Here is a 19,090-nt window from a genome sequence, read left to right as displayed (position 1 = left end):
GAGAGGAGGAAATGAACAAGGCAATAAACTACTAGAGTTTGCTGTGGAGCACGAGATGATGTGCAACACAAGATCCAACAAAAGGACTGTAGGAAGTGAACATAGTGATCAAATGACAGGAAGTCCAAGAACATGATAGATATGATTTTGATAAGAAGAGATACAGCAGTGCCGAACTTTCCAAGGAGCGGATATCAACTCAGACCACAGTCTAGTGTTTGCAAACATCAAGATGAAACTCAAGCATAAGAGTAAGACCCAGTTTAAAGAAAGAAGAGAGTAGGTGAAGAAGAAACAGGGAATGCATACAGAGCAGTACTTGAAGAGAAGATTAGGAATGCAGCCACAGAGGAGGACCTAGATGAGAGAGTCAAAGTGATAGCCATGGTGATAGAAGAGGCTGTTTTGGAAGACAAGATCAGTAAGAAGTGGATTATGCAGGAGATACTGAAGTTGGTCCAAGAGAAGAGGGTGCTGAAGATCAGATGGGGATGTTTCCAAGAGGGTGGAACAGCAATATAGGTTGAAATGCAATGAGGTAAGGAAAGTGGCCAGAAAGGGTAAGGCAAAATGGTTAGAGGAGCAGTGTGAAGATACAGAGAGGTATTATGTCGAATGTAAGACCAGGGAGGTGTATAAAATGATTAGGAATATTAATAGTAAGTGGCAGCTGAAGCAGATGGCGATCAAGACGAGAATGAAGAGGTGCTCATGAGCAAGGAGAAGATTGCGCAGCGATGGATGAGATATTGCACGGATCTAACCAAAGCACAGTTGGATCCGAGTGTCTCTGAGAGACTGACCAAAGAACTGAAAGAGATATCTCCACTGAGCATCGAGAGAGACTGAAATTTCAGAGGAGGAAGTAGAAAAAGGAATGAAATGACCAAATAAGAACACGAACCCTGAAAATGATAAGATCATAGGAGAGATGATTAACTATGGCAGAAAAAGTATGATTCAGGCAATACACCAACTATGTAATATAGCATGGAAAGAAGAGAAGGCACCTAAGGAATGGACAAGATCCATGCTAGTGACAATACACAAATGAAGTGCATTGGAGTACAAGAACTACAGAACGATTGCCATAATGAGTTATCTAGGCAAGGTGTTGTTGATGATACCAGCGGAGAGACTAAGATCGCAGATAGAAGAACATCTAGCGGACAAACAAGCAGGGTTCAGGAAAGACAGAAGTACCATACAGCACATATTGGCACTAAGATCGACAGCTGAGAAAGCTCAACAAAAGAACAAGAACATCTTCACTTGTTTCGTCGATTTTCAGAAGGCATTTGACAGTATAGATCAGAAAGTGACTTGGGCAGTGTTGAAATCATATGGAGTAGATAGCAGATTGATATGGTTGTTGAAGATATCAATGACAATGCGGAGGCAGCGGTGAGAATGTGCAGAGAGTTGGGAAGTTGGTTTAGAACAAGTAGAGGCACAAGACAAGGAGAGCTGATATTGTCGAGTATCTTCATCTTGCATGTAAAGAGAACAATGGACAAGATCAAGGAAGAGGTAGAAGGGATATCTGTGCACAGGATAAGAATTAACAACTTGAGGTTTGCGGATGGCATAGTTATCATTGAGGAAGGTGAGGAGAAGCTAGTGAAAATGGTGCAGGTGCTAAATAAGGAAGGGAAATGGTATGGACTGATGATGAACATTGATAAAACAAATACATGTATCTGGGAAGCAACATAACATATGATCTAGACTTTAAGAAGGAAATAGTGACTAGAATAGTGAAAGCAAGGGTGAGTATGAAGTCAATGAATAAGATCTGGAAAACCAAAGTGATTAGCTTAGGAATGAAGCTGAGCGTCTTGAAAATGTGTGTATTCAGCAGCATGTTGTATGGATGTGAGACATGCACGATAATGGACGATTCGAAGAGAAGGATATTGGCGTTTGAGAGGAGTTGTTATAGAAAGATCCTGAGAATAGGATGGATGCAGAAGGTCACCAACGAGAAATTATATAGGAAGATACAGCCGAAAGAGAACCTACTGCGGAAGGTTATACAATGGAAGTTACAGCTGTTCGGGCACATTTGCGAATAAACAATGAACAAAAAATCAAGACCCTGGTATTTTGGCATAATGGATGGTTTGAATAGGAGAGGCAGACCCCACAGAGAAGGGGTAGATGATATAGTAGATTAATGCGAAGCTAGTCTGCAGAAACTAAGCCACTCTGCACTGGACAGGGAAAGATGGAAAGAAATAGTGAGAGAGGCATCAGACACCACTGGGTGCTGAGCCCATGGTTGATGATGATGATGAACAATAAATCACTGTTTATAGGTGCCATCATGTTCACACTTAGAATTGAAAATGATGAGCATCCAACAGAGGAGAGAAAAAGCCACCACCAACAAATCGTAGACAAATAATGAATGTAGCCAAGCAAAACAAATCAAGTGAGCTATATAGTCACTTCACTAGCCTCCCAGAAACACACTTTCAGGATTCCCCAAAGTCGTGTCAAATGGCTTTTGGTGGGATAAATCTTTGTTCTCCCAAGGCCAGGCAACTGCCACCTTTGTGTGGTGTAATAATAAAGTGGTCATGCAAAAGGAAGAAGCCATAAATCTTTGGAGCTCAGAGAGGAATGGATTTAATGTGGCCTAGCAACTATCTTGCTGAAGTCTCAGCTATATAAATTATTTAAACTAGCAAATGCAATAAGATCAGGTTATGTCCTAAACATGTAGGCTGTGTCTACATTACATTCCCCTTTCGGAAGGGGAATGAAAATGCAGCCAATCAGAAATGCAAATGAGGCACTAATTTGCATATCATGTACTTCATTTACATAATAGCGGCCACTCGCTGTTCTGGAAGTGCTGTTTTCAGTTAAAAAAGGCAGTGTAGACAAGTTCATTCAAAAGGAAACCCTGCATTTGAATGCACCCTTCTTCCTTGTATTTTTAGGAAGGAGGGTACTTTTGAAAACAGGGTTTCCTTTTCAATGAACCCCATCTACACTGCTTATTTTTTTTTTCCTCCCCAAAACAGCACTTTTGGAACAGCAAGCAGCTGTCATTATGCAAATGAGGCACACATTATGCAAACCAGTGCCACATTTGCATTTCTGATTGGCCACGTTGCATTCCCCTTCCGAAAGGGGATGCAGCCATGGGTGTGTGTGTGGGTGTGTGTGGGTGTGTGTGTAAATAAATTTGCTTTTAATAAATAAAAATTTCTTTGTAAGTGTGGACTCCAAATGACCGTTCTGGTCTTGGGAGTTATAGGCATACAGACACAGATCCTATGTCTGAAGCGAATATACAAGAGTTGATGAGCTGAACTAGCCCATAGAGTGTATGCATGTGTGTGCATACAGCTTCTTTCCCCAGACTGCTGGGCGAGGAAAAACTGAGCCTGTCTGATAACAAGAGCATCAGGTTTGAAAATAAAATATTTTTGTACCTGTTGTTGATTAGTACCCCCTGCTGTAAAATGTGAAGTGCAATGCTTGTCTACTGTGGGACTGAGTCTGTCGCAGTACAAAGTGAATGCAAAGCAAGAGAGTTTGATGGTTCCATGTCTAAATATTGAGTGAATTCATGGTGCCGCTTGATCTTGGAGTGAAGGCACAAAGGAAGCTAAAGCACCCAGATTCAGCTGAACTTGCAGGCAGCTCAATTTCCTTGGGAAAACTGCAGGGCTGAAAGTCTCCTTTGATGCTTTTCTTGTCATTGCTTAAATTACAGAAGCCACCTTGCCATCTTGTGGAGTGTGTGCATTTCTTATGAACTTGCACCATGTGTTGAATCATCAGGCTCATTAGATAAAATTAAGTGGGGCCTGACCATTGCCAGCCTTTTTGCCTGCATTTGACAAAGCTAATTACACTCTGTTGAACTTGGCATGTCTGTCTCACCACAGGTGATCAAGCAGCTGATGAAGAAAGAGTGCACCCTGGAGTTCTCCCGCGATCGCAAGTCCATGTCTGTCTATTGCACTCCCATTGGTTCCAGCCACAACTCTGCTGGCAGCAAGATGTTTGTCAAGGTAACGGACACATGCTGCATTGCCTGGTGCAGGGAGCTTAGTGGGGGAGAACTTGTGATGGTTCCACATGCTGAGTGAAGGTGGGGAGGAGCTAGTGTATCCCTGGGGCATTGTAGTAATTGTTCCAGGTCTCACTTTGGGAGTCTCAAGGTGCTACTGTAAGATGAATAGCAATAATTACCCTCTTCTCATGTGCACCTGTGCAGGTCAGAGTGAGATTTGGCTTTAACGTTGAAAGCCAGCATAATCCTCTTTATGAAAGTACTTGAGTCCTTGGAATGCTAGCATATGTCCTAGGTGGAAGCTTTGTGTGTCTTCAGTCTCCCAAGGGTGAACACACTAAGTTAAAAATTCTGGAAGTTATTGTGGGTTTTAAGATGCCCTAGGTAGCAGAGCACTTGAAAGTGCCGAGTGTTTGGCTTGCTTGAGGACATGAGACAGCTTGGAAAACGTTAGTTCAATGCAGGAGAACTGCTGTACTTCCCTCACAGTGGCTTGTGATCCAAGTTGGTCCCTCCTCCACCCCATGTTCTAACCTTATGGGGAAGCATATGTCACCTGTCGCTTCTCAGCTGTTTTCCTAGGGACTTGGAGGGATTTTGGTTAGTGGACAAGAGGATATTGTCAGGAGGGAGGGATAATACAATTTAAGGTTGCTTCTTACAAGTATCATCACTGTCGAAATACATCTATGTATTTTGTATTATATGTATGCCTGTGAAGAATCAGAGTTCACCCTGTCATGTTCCCTGCAATGCGTAAAAGGAGAGAGAATCTGAGGTGGGATTTTCAGAACTCCTTGTGTTCCCAAGTCAGCTAGGTCCTTGTGAATATCCTCCCTTCCCCGTATGTGTCCAGTAGTGGGTATGTGTTGTTCATAACATCTCTGTTAAGTCCTGTGGACTTTGGCCTCCATGCAAATCTGAGTACAGCATCAGGTATCAGGCTGGGTAACTGAAGGAAACATGCAGGTCATTTAGGGGAAATCCGCACAGCAGCCTAGGCCAATGGACTCTGGCATGCAGGATTTGAGTGCCACACTCAAAATAGCCATGTAGATCTCACATCTTAAGCTGTGAAGCCCATCTGTGGCCTCAGCCTTCACAACCTGTATGTGGCTGTTTTTAGCAGGGTAGTCTGAGCCCCATGAGTCCAAGTCTGTTGCCCAGGTTCTGAGACTTGCTGCCCCAACCAGTCTCTGAAAGACTAGACTGATTTCTGCCTCAGTCTGGATTCTTCTTTCTTGAGATATAACTGAGTCCATCTTGTCAGGTGTCACCTTTGCCAGCTCACAATGTTGGTGCTGGAGAACTGGAGCTTTCTATGGGCATCACCATCTTTAAGCATTGACGAGGTAGTATCACCTACAGGGAAGCTAAGAGTATTGAGTGACTTGCCAGGAAAAACCTATGCAATGGGCTTATCAGGCTATGGCTACCCCACCTGAGTTCAGAGCAGCGCAGCTGCACCATTGCCACTGCAGAGCTTCTAGTGGCAGTGCTCTGGTGGGAGGGAGCTTTCTTTTTGACTTAATTACTCCACTCCCATGAGCAGCAGTCTGTGGCAGCAAGAGAAGCTTTCCCACCAGTGTAGCGCGATCCACATTAGCACTTAGGTCAGTGTGATTTACATGCCTCAGGGGTGTGGCTTATTCACAGCCCTTACTAACACTAGTTATGTAGTACATAGCCTCAGTGTCAGGATGGTTGTGCTTTGTGGTTTTGTTTCTTGAATATGTTATCTCCTTTCCTGAGAAGTTCTGCACTCCAGGATGTGCTTTCCTCAGTGACTGCAGTGTGCGCTGACTGCCCCGGTGGTGTAAAGTGGGCTTTTATCAACAGGGAAGATTTCACTCAGTTGAGCTTTTTTTAGAAGTTAGGTTGCGAGGCTGTATGTGCGAATGGCTCTTGCCCTTTTTGTTTCCAAAGGGTGCCCCTGAAAGTGTGATTGAACGCTGCAACTTTGTCCGGGTTGGCACTAGCCGGGTCTCCCTCACACTGTCCACTAAGGAGAAGATCTTGTCCAAGATTCGTGAATGGGGGACTGGCATTGACACCCTACGCTGCCTTGCTCTGGCCACCCGAGACACTCCCTGCAAGAAAGAGGATATGCAGCTGGATGATTCGACCAAGTTCGTTAACTATGAGGTGAGGTAGTATTAAAGGTGACATCTGACAGGGCATGGGGCCCGTTTCTTGCAAAATGAGGGGTTATCCCCAGCTCTCCTTCCCCTGGCTGGCACAGATATTGAGGGGAAGAGCTCTGAGAGCAGCTGCTTGGGAGGCCAAGTGGAGAGGATGTGTTGGAAATGCTGGGCTGCATGTGCCAGGGGCGTGAGCAGAACTCATAGTCAAGGAGCCTTTTGCCATCTTTCTGCACGTGTAAGTTACTCTGCTACGGGATCGCTGCCTCTTGAAACATGCCATACCGGCTGAAAATGCCTTGCTTTCCTCTGCTGAGTCTTCCTATCGACTGGCAGATGGAAGTTGTAGCAGATGTCATGGTCTCTGAGGGTTTCTCCTGGAGAACCAAGTAGCCCTGTAGTCCTGCTGCTTTGTTGCAAACCATAGCTGACAAGAGCCATGTAAATGATGTCAGTCATGATGCGCAGGCCCCAATTCAGCAAAATACTGAAACGTGTTTAAGTCCCACTGACTTGAACCCATTGACTGAAGTACGTCAGAGTGGCCACACTGAGTCAGTCCAGCCCAGTATTTTGTCCTTGCTGTGACTGGTGCCAGATGCTTCAGAGAGAATGAACAGAACAGTGCAATTTGAGTGATCCATCCCGCTATTGTCCCATCATAATTTCTGGTTGTCAGAGATTTAGGGTAACCCAGAGCATGGGATTGCATCCTTGACTGTCTTGGCTAATAACCACTGATGGACTGATCCTTCATGAACTCATCTCCCAATTATATGTCTGGCCTTCACAGCATCCCTGGCAGCGAGTTCCACTGGTAGGCTGTACACTGTGTGAAGAAGCACTTCCTTATACTTATCTCAAATCTGCAGCCCATTGAGCATGTGCTTTGCTGAGTCTGGGCCTTTATGTACTCCCAGGAAGCATGCATCTACCTAGCTTATGGGCACGACCTAAGAACCTGACCAGAATGCCATGAACAGCAACCCACTGCTGTCTGTCAACTAGAACCTCCCTGATGAAGAACAATTATGGAGTCCAGGTGAATTAGTGGAAGTTTTGCCATTAGCTATAATGGGAGCAAATTCAGGCCCTTAGAGAGGAAAATATGCCACCTGCTTTAGATTTTCACTATGTGGCATGAATTAAGGGCAGGAGAAACAACATGGCTCTGTCCCTCAAAGGGAGGGGCACAGAGAATGTTAACTTGTTTCCTCTTTTCTTACCCTCAGACTAACCTTACCTTTGTGGGCTGCGTGGGGATGCTGGACCCTCCCCGAAAGGAGGTGATGTCGTCCATTGAGATGTGCAAGAAAGCTGGCATCCGGGTCATCATGATTACTGGAGACAACAAAGGCACAGCCGTGGCCATCTGCCGGAGGATTGGGATCTTTTCGGAGAAGGAGGATGTGACGGACAAGGCCTACACTGGCAGGGAGTTTGATGATCTCCTCCCGGAGACACAGCGTGAGGCCTGCCGTTCGGCCCGTTGTTTTGCCCGAGTTGAACCTGCTCACAAGTCCAAGATAGTAGAATACCTACAGTCTTTCCATGAGATTACAGCTATGGTGAGTCATATGCAGAGGCCTCAGGTGGCTTTACTCATATTAATCATTTTAGGGGTCATCTCCACAGCCTAGAACGGGGATTGGAGTCAGTAGTGCAAGATCCCAGCCTGAGCTTTAAGGTAGGAGTGTTGCCTTGTATGGTTACAAAATTTTTATCCTCCTGTGATCTGTAAACGTTGTCTGTATCTCTGTGGATACCCACAGATTTTCAGGGCTCTAGTGTTAGTGTGGGTTTGGAGCAAGGGTCTGCAAATCAGCCCATCTGGATTCTGTTCCCAACTCTTCTGCTTTACTCAGCGTAGCCTTGAGGAACACACTTAAGTTTACCCATCTGTACAGTGGGGTGTAATAATACTTATTTACATTGTAGAACTGAGCAAAGCACTTGAAAATGCACCACAACAGTGCCAAGGGCTGGTGGTTAAAGAAGTAATCAGTAGGTAGAAGTCCTGCCAATGAACGCTTAGGAATGCTACCCAAACTTGGTTCTTGGGTGTGCACGTTCTGAGCTAGGATCTGTGTTTCGCAGCTCCTGTAGGTGGACCAACGCCAGCTTTCACTCTAGCATACTGAAAACAGTAGTGTATCCTTGGTAATACCGGCAGCCGTGCATGGTGCACAGACTAGCCATGCTAAGTACAAACCCGCCTGAGCCCTGTGAGTACTTGGTCTCACCACTGCCTGTGTTCCCTTGACTACCTGCTGTTTTGCAGGCTAGTGCTCAGAGTACATTTGAGCAAGCTGGACTTCACACCCCTAGCTCATAGTATAGATGTAGCATTAGTTTCGTGCCTCCAATGCTTCTTTCTGTCAGATGTTCTTTAACAAAACACCTGTGCTTTGTCCAGACAGGGGATGGAGTGAATGATGCCCCTGCCCTCAAAAAGGCTGAGATTGGCATTGCTATGGGTTCTGGCACAGCTGTAGCAAAATCAGCAGCGGAGATGGTGCTGTCTGATGACAACTTCTCCACCATTGTGTCAGCCGTGGAGGAGGGCAGAGCCATCTACAATAACATGAAGCAGTTCATCCGCTACCTCATCTCTTCTAACGTCGGAGAGGTCGTCTGGTAAGGGCTTCCGATTCACCCCTCACGCTAGGATAGTATGAGGGATGAAAAGTATTTCCAGGACACAAGTGTTCTCTCTGAAACGTAAACGTATGTCCCAGCTGGTGTAAATCAGATGAGCAAAGGAGCTATGTTGATGTACATCAACTGGAGATGTGCACCTAGATAGCAGTGTCCCTTGAGTCCCACGTGCTCCGCCTCAGTTCAAAGTGGCCTGGATACTTCCTTCATTTTTCTACAAATTCGGTGGTTGCTACTGTGAAGTCGGCCTTTACCTTGTGATGTGGGAGTCTCTTGCTGTATTTTATAGCCTTTTCAGTTTTGAGCACAGAACAGGAAATACTGTGAAACACTGTGGTGTGATCAGATACCATGGTGTGATAAATAGGCTTCTCCTTCCATAACACATACTGTAGCTTGCTATTAGTGCAACATTATGCAGTCCCACTGTGGTGTTAATAGACTCTGTGAGGGTATTTCTGCCTGGCAGGGTGAAAGAGAGATTCCATTACAATATACCCAGGTTCCTTCACTGTGAACAATCTCCTGACAAAGGCTTTCAGAACAAATCCATGTCTTCTGGAGCACTCCTGGTGGCATAATGATTGCTTGCAGAGTTGTCTTGTAAACCACTTATGCCCAAATATCAGTGGGGACACCCGTACTGGTGACAAAAAGCATCTTGAACAGTTGTGATGAACTCCTTGTGCAAATTTACAAGTCAGGTCTCCAGTTGTAAGATGGGTTGAAACTGCAAAATCCAGATTGGCGTTTCGGATTCCCTAAAGTTTGGAGGTGTTTGAACCCAGGGCGTTGGGATGAACTGTAAAATCCAAATCCAGGTGTGGATTTTGATCCGCATCAGTGTTCAGGGGCATTTGGACCTCGGGTTTGGGATCACACTCATCTCTAACTACAAGTGCAATCCTTTGTCTCCCTGGAATGTATCTAACCGGCACGGTTATGTATTTTTCACCTGAAGCATTTTTCTGACGGCAATCCTGGGCTTGCCTGAAGCTCTCATCCCAGTCCAGCTGCTCTGGGTGAATCTAGTGACAGATGGACTACCTGCCACTGCTCTTGGATTCAACCCGCCTGACCTGGACATCATGGACAAACTTCCCCGCAACCCCAGAGAACCCCTCATCAGTGGTTGGCTTTTCTTCCGCTACCTGGCCATTGGAGGTGAGAGGCCCTGGCTGGAGATAAAGTGCCATACATCCCCTTGGCTTAAAACAACTGCTAACTAGAGTGTATCAGGAGGGTGCCATCCTCCGTGATACCTGGTAATGAGGGGGACTGACTCGCAGCACAGAGAGATGCAGAGATAGTGTCCAGGGGAAATCTATTCCTTATAACAGAACAGGACTTCCACACAACCCAAAGCAGTCAGCCCCTAAAGAATCCGTCTCTGATGAGACCCAGTGCATTGGAAGGGTTTAGTCAGTTCAGCTAGCCCTTTCTAGACATCAGACAATAGCTGATAGCTATTGTACCTCAAGGAATCCTGTGGTTGCTGTAGTGGGAGCAGGGGAGTGTTGTGGTCCGGGTGACACGACTTGCTTGGGATTCTTGCAGTGTGCGCAGTTGACTACCTCTGCTAGGAACCAGCTTTTTGTTTTTGTCCAAGCTCCCCGTTTCTGCTCCCCCAGTACCCAGCCACCCATTGCCTTTAGTTCTCTCCAGCCCAGGTAGCCGTGCAAGGCACTGTGTGTGTGGAGAGGGCAGGCAGGACAGAGAGCCCGTAGCAGCATTGGGATCAGACAGACGGCCAGTGTGCAGAAGGGACCAGGTGGGTCTGCACCTCCTTGGCCTGGGGGGTGGGGTGGGGTTTGTAGTGAGAGTGAAGACAAAGGAAATATGGGGATGGTAATCTAGTGGCTATGGTGGACGACTAGCATTCAAAATACCTGGGTTCTATTCCTTGATTCACAGCAGAACTCCAGTGTGACCTTGGGCAAGTCACTTATTCTACCCTGAGTAATCGCTTCCCTACCTCTCAGGGGGGGCTAGCCCCATGCTCCTGGAAGGGGTGGGGCTGGGGGCAGCCAGCCCTCAGTGTTGCCTGTAGCATGCCACTCTTCCCCCTCACCACCACCCAGAGCCCTGCGAGCTGCCCAGTCTGCTGTGCAGGACTTTGGTGGCAATTTAAAGGGCCTGGAGCTCCAGCTGCTGCCATTCCAGGAGCATGGTCCCTTTGAATTGCCGGTCTCTGTGGCAACTGTGCCCTCCCTCTGTCAGTGGGTCTGTTATGTCTGAATGACAGTGAGCTGCTCAGTGATATACCTACACAGAGAGGCTGAAAGGGACCTTGTTTAAGAAAGGGGAAGAGAGCCCTTAGCAGGTGTAAGGTGAAGCTGGGAGAGTGAGAGGAGGGCGAGCAGCGGAGGGGGAAGGGTTTGCAGAATTCATGCTCCAGGCGCCGAACAATCTGGGATGGAATGTGAAGAGAGCCCCCGTGTGCTCTGTCTGGATTTAGAGGGTCAGAACGGTGCAGGTCTCTCTTCCCAATTTGCTGCTCTTCCGCTACTGAAGGAGCAGCAAGAGCCATAGCAGAGGACGGAATCTATGGGCTCACCATCCAGCACAAGCCAAAGGCCCCTATGCTAACCAATAACACAGATAGCAACAAGCAAGCATGAATCCTATCCTTAGAGGGTTATACCATCTGCTGTCTCTTTGGTTGCAGTGTATGTTGGCTTGGCAACTGTGGGGGCAGCTACCTGGTGGTTCTTGTATGATGCTGAAGGGCCACAAATTACCTTCTACCAGTTGGTAAGTTGCAGCAGCGAGGGGAAGGCTCTTTCACCTGAACACCACTGCAAACTCTGTCATGCTCGCTAGCTTCCCCAGCATGATCACCAGAGGGTTGTTTTCCTGCCCATCCCCTTCTTTTAAAAAGGTGTTTTGAAATGTCCCTACATAACTAAAGGAAAACGTGTCAGCTGGAACAACAGCAAAGGCCCCTTCCAGGTGAGAGCCCGTTCCCATCAGCTGGCTGGCACAGCAGTGAGTTTACCTAAAGGAGCATCCCTCATGTAGTCGATTGCTGCCACTCAAATCAGCTGGGGCAAAGGTGCTTGGGGAACTGGAAGCTTCCCCATCACAGCTTTAAGGTGTCAATTATAGGATCCTTACAAGAGCAAATCTCTTAGTACACCATATGTTTTTAGTGTGTCTGGTGCCAGACTGACTATGCTGAGGATTGATTGTTATTTGCATTGAAGTAACACCTACAAACTCCAACAAAGTTTAGGACCCCATTGTGCTAGGTGCAGGACAAAGAGTCAGTCTTCCCCCAAAGATCTTTCATTCTGTATTGATTAGACAGGTACAGAGTTGGGAGGGAAAGCAGAGGGAGGGAAATGACCTTGCCAAAGGTGTAACAACTCATGTAGAGCGAGGAATAGAAGACGTGTTTCCCACTTCAGGTATGATTAATGCTAGCTGCAGAGGTAGATTTATTTTTTGTAATGGGGACATGTTCATTTGGAACTAAACCAAAAAAACTAATGAATCCATTTTGCATAGAACACCTAGACACTGTCATGTGATCACCACTACCCTATTGCATGGTCTGGATTCGAACCTGAAAGCAAATGACTTCATGTCCTCTTATCAATCCCTCCGAACCAAGAACTATTTAACAAAACAACTGATAACCAGGGGTAGAAAAAGTATTCAAACAGTTACTTGAGTAAACGTGCAGCTGCTTTCACTTCTGGATACATGAGTACAATAGACATATGAGACGTGTGTGTACTTTTACTCAGTAGTTTTCCAAAGGGAAACCAGTTTCTTGTACTTAAGTAGAATCACCCCCCCCCCCCCCCGTCCCCCAGCCCAAAGCAGCTGTACTTTTATTTAAATAACTTTTGGGTTACTTTTTCCACCTCTGCTGTTAACTCAGCAATCTGCCGCTTCTGCCTGCTTCATGCCTGTTGTTATTTCTTCTGCCAGAGGAACTTTATGAGATGCACAGAAGACAATCCCATCTTTGAAGGCATTGACTGTGAGATCTTTGAATCTCGTTATCCAACTACTATGGCTCTGTCAGTGCTGGTGACAATTGAAATGTGCAATGCTCTTAACAGGTACTGTACATATGGGAATATCAAGTAAGGTATTCTGACCTGAATAACATTTGAACTAGGCAAGAAGCATGTTACTGACGTTAGCGATGGCCATGTGAATACATTTGGATCTCCTAGTGGATGTTTTGGCCATATTAGCAAGTCAGCGATATCTGGATCCAGACTTATTTTGGGTTTGGTGCTTACGTTCAAAACCACTCAGGACTAAGGTTTAGGCCTGGATCTGACAAGGCTGTAATCTCACTCCTGTTTCTGGTAAAAATCTGGAGCCAGAACTAGCTAATAATGCCCTTTGCAGTTTTGGCCCTGGACCACTGATAGGTTAGGGCTTCATATTGTAGGTTCTGGTATCGGCTGTCATGGTGAGTAATGATTTGGTGCCAAATGGTACAGCCTGTCCCAGACTTCCAAGCTCCTTGTACTGAAAGAATAGTATAACCTCAGCTAGTCTCAGGCTGCCCCAAAGAGCTCTGTAAGCTTGGCCCTCTCACCACAGTGGTTGGTCCAGTAAAAGATCTCACCTTACAGATCTTGTCTCTCCATCTGAGCAGTGATGTATTGCATGAAATTCACTTCAAAATATTCATCTCCAGGGCCTAAAAAGCTTGGAAGGATGAATAGTTTATGGTAATGGTTCCGTAGTCTTTTCTTCTTGGAGGAGGCTTTTGTGCAAAGTTCTAGCAACATATTTATACTGATTAGGAAGGCTTATAGGTATATGGATTGGCCCAAATTATACTCGTAAGGCCTGGGGGTGTTTAATCAGTCATTTGATCTAACCTCTGCCCTCTCAATCTTGCAGTGTGTCTGAAAATCAGTCACTGCTGAGGATGCCACCCTGGCTCAACATCTGGCTGCTCGGAGCAATTGTCATGTCTATGGCCCTGCACTTTGTGATTCTCTATGTGAAGCCTATGCCTGTAAGTGACGCAGCTCTCAGGGCTGGTCTTTTGACAAGAAAATGCCACTGTACATTTTTGTTTCCCAAGTCTTTTCTGACTCTCAGTAGGACTTCCCTGTCCAAGGATTTCCAGGGTTGAACCTTGTGATTCAGAAGGATGCAGGACTTGGAGTTAGAAGTCTTGGGCTCTAGTCTGAGGTCTGCCCAGGAATTACTGTGTGACCTTTAGCAGTTACTTCCTCGGGTTGTGCCTCACTTTGTCCATCTGTCGAGTGAATGTGAGGGTGCTTATTGTCCCTTGCCAAGTCCCATATTGTCTGTACTAGCCTTAACAAAGTCCCTCTCCTTGCACATAGGATATTATCCAGAAGCCCTGGTTTCTTGCCTCAGTCCACATCCATATGTCCAGAAATGGGTCTCATATTTGTCTGCCTCTTTCTCCTCTCTTCCCTGTTAATAAATATATTGACTTCTTCCTGCCTTGCAGCTGATCTTCCAGGTGACTCCCCTGAGCTGGCCGCAGTGGGTGGTGGTACTGAAAATTTCCCTGCCGGTTATCCTGCTCGATGAAGGACTCAAGTATCTTTCCCGGAACCACCTAGAGGGTGAGAGTGTTCTGCAAAGTAACTGCTGACTGATTATGTTCCATGGTGCTTGCTTTGTGCTTTTAGGCATGTGCCATTTCACATCTCTGCTGAATTTGCAATTGGTCCATGCACGTGCAGTCATACTTACTTTTGCCCCAGTGTGGTATGTTGCAAAGGACACGTACTTTTCTATTTTTTATTGACCACTTACAGTGGTTGACACTAAAATCTTGTAATGCATTATGGACTTGACCACAATGAATTGGAACAGCCTGCCCCGTTGTCTATCCAAACTACTGTCCTGTCTTCTGCGTTGCTTGTTTTCCATTGAGTTCAGTGGGAATCAGACCAGTCCTCTCTCAAAATCTGTTTCTTACAAGAATTCTTCTTGCCTTGCTCTCTTGACTCTTTCTGCCCCAAATGGTGGTTCTGTCCTGTTTGTGCTGACATACTGAGCATCTGAAACTTTGATTGACTTCAATGGGAGTTGCAGATGCTCATCACCTCTCAGAATATGGCCCTCAGGTTGTAAACAGGAAATATTGGGTTAGTCCTGCACTATTTACGTCAATTGAAAGTTTGCCAGTGTTTTCAATAGCAACCGGTTTTGTGCACATTTACAGAGCTCCGTGAAAGAGATTTTCGTGTTGCAATGACAGTGAGCAATCTCAACATCCTAAATTAGATCTTTCTTTTCTTGACAAACATTGTAGTCTTTGAATATTTCAGAGAATAGCCTTCAAAACTCTGCCCCACTGCTTCCCTGACATTATTCTAAACAGACCTCTGGAGTGTGTTCTTCAGTTAACTCAGTTCTCCAGAAGTTGGTGCTAAATCAGAATCTGGGCTCTGACATTTTAAATCACCCTCATTGCAGTAGTGGAATAGCTAAGTGGTTAGAGCACTGGCCTCCCAAACCAAGGGTTGGGAGTTTGATCCTTATTGGGGTGTTTTGAAAGTGACAAGTATCAAAGGGGCAGGCATGTTAGTCTACATCCACAAAAATAATAAATCCTGTGGCACCTTATAGACGAACAGATTTTTTGGAACATAAGCTTTCATGGGCAAAGACCCGCTTGCAGATGAATCTGATGAAACCTTATGCTCCAAAAAGTCTGTTAGTCTGTGAGGTGCCACAGGACTTCTCATTGTTTTTTAAAGTAAGTTTACCCAAACCAACAACATTGGCAGAAAGAACGGAGACCTTAAGGTGGGATCCTGTCCTGCTCATTTTTCTTCTTGAAATTCCCAGGACAGGAAGAAGGCTAAGGGGTTCTGGGTGTCACATTGCAAAAGGAGGGAACCTAGGTGGCGAATCAGAGGTTACATTTCTTGCTCCTCCTCATTGTTGGCTTGCCTGAATGTTGCTTTCCGTATCATAGGTGAGTGGTGGATAACCTGCCAGAGATCTCAACTGTGTTCTTTTTTTCACCCTGGGTAGATAGTTTGACCATATCATTCCATTATGGTCAGGTCATGTCCAGGGTGCCTTTCTTCTTTCATTTCACACCTAAGGACAAGTCTCTTCTGCCCTGTTGAGAAGGGTTTTCTTGGGATTATAATCGTTGTGGGACAACTTGGTCACTGGCAAGGACAAGATTGTGCCTTCTGAGATTGTAGCTTTCCATAAGCACTCTTCGCAAGCCCTTTGCCACCACATGGTTTGTGGATGCATGTGAAGCCCTATTGACTTCCCGTTCTACACTGACATCTGATGTGTGGCTGCATCAGTGCCCTTGTGGCCCTGCTTTGGCCCACACAACTCTTATTACTGGCGATGATCCACAAGAAAGGCCCCAGCTGGTCTCTTTCCAGCCTGCAAACTCACCCTGAACTCTGTTTATGTGACAAAACTTAATGAGACTTACAATCAGTGCATATTTTTATATGGAAATATTGAATGGGGAGCCCCATTGTACTATTTTTAGAGTCATTTTAGGGCAGAACCACCTTTTAAGATTGCCAAGTGCCACAACTACTATACAAGTGATCTCAGAGTGCCTGTGTGTGCATGTATGGTTTTAAACAGATACACGTGCTCCTTGGCGAAGATCAGGTTGGCTCAGTCACGCAGTTGCTGTTGCTTGTGGCTGAGTGATTCAGAGCCAGGCAGATTAGTCAGGTACCCCACTAACTAGAAATAAAGGTTGACGGATTTTTAAGAGCAGGTGTCATTTTCAACAGAGGAGACTTGATGACAAGCCACTGACTCTCAGACAGTTGTGCTGACGTTGTACAGCAAAATCAATCCTGTGTAGGAGTGATGGCAAAATTGAAGATGAAGGTTGGCTGTTTTCTCCCCTCTCTCTCCCTCCTCCCACCCCCAAGCATGCACTTCCCTGCACTGCCTCTCTTCAAGAAGTGTGCTAGTGTTTTTAAAGGTGCCGTCGCTTTCTTGCCCCGGATTAGATCCACCTCCACTTGGACTGTGTCAGAAGGTGGCAGGTGAAATAATCCACTGGTGAAGGTGTATGTGCCAAGGGCATGCTGGATTTACTCAAGGATGCATTAGTCAAACCTGCTACTGCTAAGGAGAGTCAGCTAGCATGGTGAAGGCCTGTGCTTCCAGAGCAAGTAAACACTCCAGTTATCACCATCTGGTCTCTGGGAGGCCAACACACATGGTATAACAATCTCTATGAAGCCAGCTGGAGCTGTAATGAAAGATAAGGCAGCACCAGCTTCGGATAAGGTCAGACCCTGTGGTTGCCTCATCTGCACTTGGCCTTGTTCCACGCAAAGCCTTCCAATCCTTGCTGCAGTCCTCTTCCTGTCTTGTTCACCAAGACACCCAATCTGGTGACCACCATGAGACTCATCTGGCACAGCTGGTTTGGCCAAAGAGGATAGTGGTACTGCAATTTCATTGTGTGTCCTTCTAGAACATCTTCCACACCTCTAACCAACCCTCCTAATGGACTTCTTTGGGTGCTGCCTCTCTTTCTATTAGCTTAACTGCGAGGTCTTTCAGAAAGTTGGTCAGACTTGCTTTGCCCTACCTTACCCTCAGCTCTCAATTCCCAAGTGTGACTCTTGTCGTACAGGCCTAGGAGAGCTGGGTTCATTTCCCAGGGATTCTGCCACAGGCTCCTTTTGTGACCCGCATCTCCTCATGGGGCTCTGGCTGCTATTGTGATACAAACAACAATTTCCACATGTAACTGTACCAGCTGTTGAGGTTTCTAGCTGCTGAGTCCCATCTGCCATGCTTCCAACCCACCCTGTCATCCGCACTGTTTGCCAGGGAGCCATATCATGCTAATGCTGATTTCTGTGAATGGCCTTTGTCTGAACGCTGCATCACAATTTCTTGCCACTATGTACTCACAGCAAGAGACTGAAAGCGTACCAGCCTGTGCTTTAGTTGTTATGTTTTAAAACAACCAAACTCCTGTGTTTAATCCACCTAATTCCTCTGAATTTATTTTAAAACCACTCCTTAAATCCAGCATTGTCATTTTTTACCAGGAATTCTCAGGACAGTCAAACACACGTGGAGCGGGGAGCACCATCTGAAAATCTGCGGGAGTCCAGATCAAACAGGGTTGGCTCTGTTGTGTGTTGTCCCTGTCCATACTGTTTCTGTACCTCTGCTTTACTCTGTTCATGTGCTGTCATGACCTGGTGGTACAGCATCTAGGTGAAACCTCAGAAACAGTATAGGCCCCACTCTGGAACATGTCCAGCAACTGTTTAGTCTGTGATTGTTACCCAGTAGATGTAGGAGAACACAATCACACAGCATCTCCAGTTCTTTTGTGAATCACAGAACTGTATTGTGTTTGTGTATGGGTGGGGCATGCTATCTGAGAGAGTCTCACAGCTAAAATAGATATTACATAGCTGTGGAAGAGTCACGTGTTGTGCAATAGCTTATGACCTGGCCTTAGGGTTGGAATTTTCAGACATGCTCAGCATCCACAAGCAGGACCAGATTTTCAGATGACATCAGCACACTGGATGCTGAGCTCATTTTGTAATCCGGTGATTATTTTGGTGCCATGGGAGCTAAGTCTCTACACCAAATGTCCCCAGTTGTGGGTGCTAAGGAACTGAAATTCTACAGAGTAGAAAGCTGGCTGGCAAAAGGATGCTTAGCACATTGAAAAGAGGAGACTCTTCCAGCTGTAGGGAGCTGCACAAGGAAGGAACTTACTGGACTTTGCACCATAAAACCATTACAGGCTGAACCTCTTTAATCTGTTACTCTCTCATCCGGCAACATCCATAATCCAGCATGATTTTAGGTAGTCAAACAACCACTAATCATGGGTGTGGCCAAGTTTCCCTTGATTCCATAAAGTTTGACAGCCACCAGTCCTGGCTCTCAGTGTTCTGTGCCATTATTCGGCTCTAATTTACGCTTGAACATCTTCTGTGAGCCTGGTAAGCAGTGGTAGTGCTGGGAATGTGCTAGAAAAATATTGACCTCCTGTTTATCTAGCAAATTCTCTTCTTTAGCACTGGTTAACTCCCCAGGGTGCAGGATGAGGGAGGTTCAACTTGTACTTCCAATAATACTCTCCCTAAAGTGAACAGTCCACCAATACAACATTTGACCCTACGTTCCCTTTTCCAAGTCTTTCGAGTGGCTTTTTCTGCTAAACATATTAGAGGTAGAATCAGGTATCCAGTTAGAACAAGTGCAAGCTCGGGAGGCTGAAGGGGTCATCCCACGCACTCAGTCTTGTGCTTTA

At 45.9% G+C, this 19,090-nt stretch overlaps 1 protein-coding gene across 5 annotated transcripts in view; it reads left to right on the top strand.

Annotated features, from left to right (window-relative positions):
- Positions 1-19,090, top strand: part of ATP2A3 (ATPase sarcoplasmic/endoplasmic reticulum Ca2+ transporting 3) — a 166,518-nt gene that overhangs the window by 136,496 nt on the left and 10,932 nt on the right. For 4 of the 5 annotated variants that reach the window (XM_075013558.1, XM_075013560.1, XM_075013559.1 and 1 more), the window contains 10 exons: positions 3,906-4,031; positions 5,960-6,178; positions 7,407-7,742; positions 8,591-8,811; positions 9,794-9,996; positions 11,501-11,586; positions 12,772-12,905; positions 13,708-13,825; positions 14,294-14,411; positions 17,862-17,937. In XM_075013558.1, the coding sequence (XP_074869659.1) occupies positions 3,906-4,031; positions 5,960-6,178; positions 7,407-7,742; positions 8,591-8,811; positions 9,794-9,996; positions 11,501-11,586; positions 12,772-12,905; positions 13,708-13,825; positions 14,294-14,411; positions 17,862-17,937 (1,637 nt within the window). The remainder of the gene's footprint in view (positions 1-3,905; positions 4,032-5,959; positions 6,179-7,406; positions 7,743-8,590; positions 8,812-9,793; positions 9,997-11,500; positions 11,587-12,771; positions 12,906-13,707; positions 13,826-14,293; positions 14,412-17,861; positions 17,938-19,090) is intronic. The other variant, XM_075013562.1, reaches the window with a different exon arrangement.

The sequence above is a fragment of the Carettochelys insculpta genome, chromosome 19 (genome assembly GCF_033958435.1).
Source record: "Carettochelys insculpta isolate YL-2023 chromosome 19, ASM3395843v1, whole genome shotgun sequence".
Taxonomy (NCBI): domain Eukaryota; kingdom Metazoa; phylum Chordata; order Testudines; family Carettochelyidae; genus Carettochelys; species Carettochelys insculpta.
This window is presented reverse-complemented; position numbering and strand designations above follow the sequence as displayed.